General features: G+C 34.8%; 1 protein-coding gene across 1 annotated transcript; it reads left to right on the top strand.

Annotated features, from left to right (window-relative positions):
- The first annotated feature begins 5,568 nt into the window (after positions 1 to 5,568).
- Positions 5,569 to 6,696, top strand: LOC131655917 (uncharacterized). Its single transcript, XM_058925718.1, has 2 exons — positions 5,569 to 6,301; positions 6,383 to 6,696. The coding sequence occupies exons 1-2, from the start codon at positions 5,569 to 5,571 to the stop codon at positions 6,694 to 6,696; spliced, it is 1,047 nt and encodes a 348-aa protein (XP_058781701.1).
- The last annotated feature ends 1,033 nt before the right edge of the window (positions 6,697 to 7,729 follow it).

Here is a 7,729-nt window from a genome sequence, read left to right on the forward strand (position 1 = left end):
GTACGGGCCCAGATGTATTGATCCATGGATTCAGTCTTTAGTATCAACCTACCTAATCTAATTAACTTCTATTATTCAGGTTTAATCTTCATTATTCACCATTAATCTCAATTAACAACTCATCAATCAAATAACTAAAAAGGAACTAGGGTTACCTGTTACATATGACGTATCGAGTTCTCGAACGGGTCTCTGCTTCTCAAACACTAACGCACGTGACGGCGGTGTGGCCGAAGACGGAATTCTCCGATTCACTTCTCTCTTCTCTCACTCGCGGCGGCCGGAGAGACATCTTCTTCTCCGATTCTCTGAGCAAGCCGGCGTGGGAGATAAATCCAACCTCCGTTCGCTCCTCTTCGCCGTCATTCCTCCGTCTCTTCTCTCATTACCTCAAATTCGTTCCCGATTCAAGTTTATTCAAAACAAACCCTAACTTCTGGAGGTGAAGAACACGTGAATTGAAGAGAAAGCCGAAGAGGAGAATCCAAGCGCGACACTGCGAAATAAACGCAGATGCGGTCGAGAGAAGATGCTTCAATTTCAGGTGCGAATACTCCTAATCCCTTGAGTTCAATCTTCTTCTTCTTTGTTTCTTCTTCCGTTCTTCTTCTTCTTCCCGTGTGCGATTTCTTGATTTTTGTAAACTCTGTGAGAATTGTTGTTCTGAGTGAGATTAGAGTGTTGTTGTTGATGTAGTGAGGTATAGAGAGGAGGTCTAGCCCGATTGAATGGAACTTCAGATGTTGAAGCTCCTTCAATGGTGGAGATGAAGGGCTCTAGGTGAGTGTGTGATGATGGTGAAGCAGAGAGAGTTCAGAGAGATTGGAGGGAAATTGAAGATGAAGAAGAGTGGAAGGTGAGAATGGTGAAGTGGTGTAGAATGAGTGTGTGAAGAAGATGGCGTGGAGAAGCTGAATTATGGAGGAGGCTCTGTTATATAGAAGTGGAGGTTGGAAAGTTAGTTAGAGGGAGAAGGCTTTAGAACCCTTGGATTGGATGAATTCTGTTGTGGATTAAGGGTGGAGATTTGAGGTTTTGAGAGTTAGTTATTTTTCTGTTATCTGTTGGTTATAGGTTAGTTGATGGTTATGTGAAGTTAGTTACAAAATGTTAGATTGGTTTTGATATTGGTGAAAGTTAGTTAGGTTGGTTGGGAGCTGTTACTGAGTTGGTTATATGCAACTGAATGTTACTGTTAGTTATGGATTGATGAGAAGCTGTTAGGGACTGGTTATAGTTATAGGGGTTGTTAGTTTAATTTTTTTTTGACAGTTAAAAGCTAAAGGTTCAAGTTAGTTTCAGTTAGGGGAAACTGTCAGTGTTAGTTAGAAAACTGTTTGTTGTTCTTTTTTGTATGCAGGATTTTTATGGTTTGATCTGAAGTAGACTTGAAATTCACTTATGCTGATGCCGAGTGTAGCATTCGAACGGATGATTATCCGGTGCAGTAGGCAAATTATTTTCTTTGTATATCATGATGATGCTTGGTATGGTAGCAACTTGTAGCCTTTATGTAATATGAATTTGAATTGGTAGGCCCTGTTGTGAACTTGTTTCTGAATTCGCGAACTGACCCGAAATGAACGCAAGCCTTGCATTATTTTGAACATGTATTAAAGCTGAATGCCTTCCTTACAATCTGATTTCAAATTGTGTGCTGTACCTGTCTTGGAGTGATCTTGATGTAGAGCTGTCAGGCTTTGAAATTCTGTCTGATTTATGTGTGATTTATGTGTGATGTACATAGAATGTCATCTGTTCATTGAATGTGTTGAATTGTTTGTTTTTGTGCCATCATGCAGGTCTGGTACAGCAACTTAAAGACATGAAGGTGAATTGTCGGTGATGAAGATGGAAGCAGTGGCACGGCTTGAAGATGGCAAGAAGAGAGCAAAAGTTTTAGAACATTAGGATTAGATTTCTTTTTGTAATGTACTTGGCATTTGATGCAATTCCTTGACCTTTGTCTTTGTATGTTAACTTCTTCAAAATTATGGACAATATTCAATGCTCTCTCCTTTTTCAATTTTAAATTCTCACTATTTTCTTCAATTTCTTCCACTTGAATTTATGTCGTCTTGAATGAAAAGACTTCTCAATATAATGGCCACTTGAATGGTAATACTCAATGAGAAGTAAAGTGGATTTCCAAAGATTTGGTCAACAGAAAGTTAACCCTCCATGGTTGACTTTGTTGACCAAAATTTCAACCTCTGTAGGAATAACCTCTATCTTATCCTTTCATGATGTGCGTATCAAAAATGGCTCTTACTCAATTTTGAATAGAATTCCAACCGCCTTGCCAACTTTAAATATTTTACAATCATCCTTTCGAAGCTCCTCATTAAGAACTTCAAGTGGACATTAGTTGAACTAAGATAGCTTGTATTCCAAGTAACCACAACAAACCCTAATCCATGAGGGTAATGAATTCTTGGCCCATCATAACCATATACAGAGACATTAAACTCGACTCTTTTCATGATCATTGATCCAATGCCAAGTTTACTGATTAATGAATGCATGAGGTGTTAGATGTCCTAATGGAGGTATGCAGATGAAATGTCAAGTCTAAGCCAGTTAGCAATAAATAATGGGCAAATTTTGGGGTGCAACACATTTCAAAGAAAATGTAAAGTTTTGAAAAGTGACATGAAATGAAGAGGAGGTGAGCCTCCTTTATATAGGAGTTGAAAAATCATAAAAGAAAATATTCAATAGGCAGAATTGATGAGTCAATCGATTGGCATAAAGCTCCAATCAATATTGGCCAAGTCATTTTTAATCGATTACCACACCCAAATAGAAAATATTGGATATAGAGTTTTTGCAAAACATTAAGGTACGATCATAATTATTTGGTTAACCCTTTAGCCCTTCCCCAATCAATTGGCTTAATGCTTCAATCGTTTGGATGTCTCGGCAAAGTTTTGTGAATCGATTTGCATAAGTTACCAATCAATTAGTTATTAGTTAAAAAAATCTTTAGAAAGAGATTTGACAGCTTCTTAATCACTTGGTTTGCTTTAAAAATTTATTTTCCAGATAAAAAATTTTGAAAATGATATTTATAAGTGTGTGTGTGTGTGTGTGTGAGAGAGAGAGTTGCCTTAGTACTTCAAAGTTACTTCCTTACTTTTACTAAACTCAGGTCACTCAGACAGACACGACGTGACAAGCTTTCACACTTTATGTGATGCTTCAAGATTCTTTAATGGATGTTCCTTATCATATAACCACTTTAATTTTGCGTCTATTTTTGTTGATGAGGCATTCTCTGGTTAGGTCACCATCATCAAAGAGTTGAAAGTTATTGTCATTGACTTTAATCATTGTTGTCATCATCAAAACTTCGGATGGATCTTCTGCGAGATTTTCAACTTTATACCTATAATCACATAGATCCACACCATATTTCTCATAAAATTTCAGCTTACTTTTTTAGTGAGAGGACACATACACCTATCACCTTAAGGTTTAGAGTGAATATGTGGTGTCTCTCTCACTTGTTTGGGTGAGTCTTTGATTTTTAGGTGAGTGTTTAACCCAATGTGAATTCTTATCTCTCATAATGATCCATCACCTGTTGCACCAATGTTGCTCGCAATGTCAAATTTGATTCTCTTGTAGAATGCTCCAAATAGTTGGTTAATGAACTCGTGGTGGTGGTTCAAAACTGGAGGCGAGTTGAATTTGATGGCAAGTTGGAGTAAGGCTTAAGGTTGAATACATAGTGGAGAAGGTCTCCTTGAAGGTGATGAACCATAATTTGAAAGCAATCATCACGATGCATTATAGATCCTCAATGCTAAGTAAATATAGGACGTTGATGTAGCATTTTCGAGTCAACTCTCCCCACACTAGCTCATTGTCTTCCATTTTGTATTATTCGGATCAAATTGAATTCATTCATGTCTTTTATTGGGCCGATTTGTGGATTTCTTTAGGTTTTGATTTTGGGAAAAAAAGTCTATTGAAATTGATAGGGGTCATCTGGGTTTGAAATTGCGGACCGCATCACCTGATGCGGCCGCAATATTGAGGTTGCGGTTAACAACGCATCCGCAACGGACCGCAATTGCGGTGTGAACTGAAATCACACGCAACAGCCGCATCACTACCGCAACAGAACAGTTAATAATGCATTATAACGGTGTTTCGACCGTATTGAACCGCAACGGTCAAATGTTCCATGTTCAGTTCAGATTCGTTTTCAATAAAGCTAAAGCAAAAGAATCTTACACATAACAGATCAGTAGAATCTTACACATAACAGAGCAGAAGAATCTTACACAAGCAAGCAAAAGAATCTTACACAAGCAAGCAAAAGAATCTCGTACACAAGCAGAAAATTTTCAGAGTTCAGACATTAGAATAAGAATCTTATGATCAATTTAGAGTTTACCTTCACTTTATGTCTCTTCTCTACTGCTCTGAGATTCCAAATACATGTAAAACTTGTATTTAACTTGCTTTTGCTTCATTGATTTTCAATACTTAATCAGAATTTCTCTCTATTTCGCTGGGTGTTTGAATCTGATGCAAGTTTCTTCCTCTCCTTTCCAGCTTCATTCATACTGCTGGCAGTGTTGGGTATGTAATTTTCTGCCTCATTTCACTCATTATTGCAGAAGTATTGTAATGTTTTTAGAAATGTAGAGAGATTTGGAGAATGATTTTACATCTTTGAAGTTAAATAACTTGTTTTTAGTAACTGTGTTGTTGTTCTTCTTCACCGTAATGTTATTGTTCTTCACCGCCATTTATTAGCTTGTTGTGACTTGTTTTTAGCAACTGGGTTGTTGTTCTTCTTCACTGCAATATTACTGTTCTTCACCGCCATTTATCACTCATGCACTTGAACATGTGATTCACTTATGCACTTGGAAGTGGATTATGTGATAATGGTAAAGCCACGTTTCTTGCAGTGGCTGAGTGGCATATGAATAAAATATAAAATGTTTTTTTTTCACTTAACTAGCTAAAATTTTGGGAGGGAGTTTGTAGAGGGAAAATAAATTTTAGGTTAAAAATTTGGTGGGTAAAAAATAAATCAAAGTAAAATAAATAATTTTGTGATGTAAGGATAATTAATCTAATTTTACATTTATTTAATTATGCTAGTGTTTAAAAACTATTTTATATTTTTGAACAACAATTTTTATTTATGTTAGTTAATTAATTAAATTTGTAAGAAAATGATGTATTTAATAATTTTAATTTTTTTAAAGAATTTATAATTTTTGTGTCTTTTTTAAAGATAAATATTTAATCTTTTTGACAAAAACTTTTTATTTATTTAAATCAAATAATTAAATTTTAAAGGTAGTGTATTTTATTTAAATTTTATATTTATAACTAATTATTTATATATTCAATTAATAGGTATTACTGAATAATGCCTCCACGAGAACAATTTCCTACAAAAGGTTTGGATGGTGCTCCAAGTGATGATATTGGATGTATTTTGGAACTCTAGAACCCGGAAGTCGCAACAATGTTCGCTGCAAACTTTGTAATATAGTAATAAAAGGTTGCATTACAAGATTGAAGCAACATATAGCACACATGAAAGGACAGGTTGCGGCTTGTGGTAGAGTAACGACTATGGTTAGAGAAAATATGATGAAACTTTTACATGATTCTAAAGCGAAGAGAAATGATTCTAAGAGAAGGAAAGAAGAATTTGAAGAACGATTAAGAGGAGATGATGAAGATAAAGATGAAGATGTGAATACTCTTGTTGATGATCAATTAAGATATGCAACACAAGAAAGCCTTAGATCACATCGAGAATGGGAAAATATGCAGCAATTCAGAAGAGAAACAAGAGCTTCTAAAAATGTATTTGAACATGGTGGAAGCTCTCGTGCAAGTGTTAGTGGAGGTGAAAGGCTAGAAGATATATCTTTTTCTTTGAGATCTACTAATATTGATCTTGTTAGGAGCAAAAGTATGAAGCAACCAAGAGCTGGTAAAGGCTTTTTGAAGACTTGGAGAAAAAGACTTGGAGAGGTTGTAAGTAAATTTATAATTTACAAGCGTTTTCCAATGAATTTATCTAACTCTCCTTGGTTTCATAATTTGATTTATACTGCTTCTGAGGTGGGAAAAGCCAAATGCCCAACTCCTTATGAAATCTCAAATGTTTATTTGGAAGCTGAATATAAGGAAATGTTGGAGTGGATAAATGGTATGAAAAAAATTTGGCAAGAAAGAGGAGCAACAATAATGTGTGATGGTTGGACAGACAGTATCAACCATACTTATATTATGAATTTCTTGGTATATTGTCATAAGGGTACTATTTTTTGGAAGTCTGTCGATGCTTCTAATGTTGATAGTAGAAACACTGACTACTAATTTCAATTGTTGGATAAAGTTGTGGAAGAAGTGGGTGGAGATTGTGTAGTTCAAGTAGTAACAGACAATGAAGCCGCATTAAAAGCAGCTGGTCAAAAGCTAATGGAGAAGAGGCCACATTTATATTGGTCTTCTTGTGCAGCTCATTGTTTAGATCTTTGCTTAGAGGATATAGGAAAAAGGAAAAGCATACACAATTTATTAAGTGAAGCAAAAATGGTGACAACATTCATCTATAACCACACGTATATTGTGAGTCTCATGAAAAAATATGCTGGTGGTAGAAATATTGTTCGTCCTGGTGTTACCCGATTTGCAACACAATTTCTATAACTTCAAGCAATTGTAAGACAAAAGCAAGGTCTTGAAAACATGTTCAGTTCTGAAGAATTTAGAAAAACAAAGTATGGTAAAGAAAATAAAGGACCGGGATATGAAGCAAGAAAATTCGTTATGAGTAGGGACTTTTGGAGTAAGGCTAATGACATATTGAAAGTATTTGAGCCAATTGTAAAAGTCTTGAAACTAGTTAATGGTGACGAGAAACCAACAATGGGTTTCATATATGAAGCCATTGATCGAGCAAAACAAGCCATTCAACAAAATTTTCGTTATCATTCCAAATATAATGATATCATTGACAAGCGTTGGAAATTCATGCACTCTGACCTTCATTCTGCTGGTATGTCAATATATTTTATAATTTTAATTTGGTCATGAAATTTAAATGTGAAATAGCATATCCTCAATAATTGATTTTTATTTCTAGGTTATTTTCTTAATCTACAATTTCAATATGGAATCGAACATGGAATAGCTGTGTATAAAGAAACATTTAATGGAACAAAAAATGTAATCACGAAGCTAGAAAGAAACATGGATGATTAAATCAAATCTCTAAACCAAGTAAGTAATGAATATTATATTTTCATATGATAAATTATTTATTGAAAAAATTGGTTATGTATTGATATGCTTTGTTATATTACCTAGCTAACACTTTTTAGAGAAAAGAGTGAAACATTTGGTATGCCTATAGCTCAAAAATCTTGGTCTAAGATGGATGCAGGTAAAATACAAGTTTTTTTTATAACTTTTATAAATAAACTTTAATTTTTAATATAACCAATAATTTTCTTTTTTTTTCTTCTTTAAAAAGCTCAATGGTGGAAATACCATGGTTCATGCGCTCCTGAACTTCAACGTTTGGCCATGAAAGTTGTCAGTCAAACAACCTCTGCGACAAACTGTGAGAGGAATTGGAGTACATTTAGCTATATCCACACAAAGATAAGAAATAGATTGAAGTACAAAAAATTGCATAAGCTTGTCTTCACACATTACAACATGAAATTGAGATAAATTA

Source organism: Vicia villosa, linkage group LG1, assembly GCF_029867415.1.
Source record: "Vicia villosa cultivar HV-30 ecotype Madison, WI linkage group LG1, Vvil1.0, whole genome shotgun sequence".
NCBI classification, from domain to species: domain Eukaryota; kingdom Viridiplantae; phylum Streptophyta; class Magnoliopsida; order Fabales; family Fabaceae; genus Vicia; species Vicia villosa.

Coding starts and splice junctions, on each gene's coding strand:
- LOC131655917 (XM_058925718.1), top strand. CDS start 5,569: ATGAAAGGACAGGTTGCGGCTTGTGGTAGAGTAACGACTATGGTTAGA. Junction 6,302..6,382: donor CTTGGTATATTGTCATAAGG/GTACTATTTTTT, acceptor TGTTGGATAAAG/TTGTGGAAGAAGTGGGTGGA.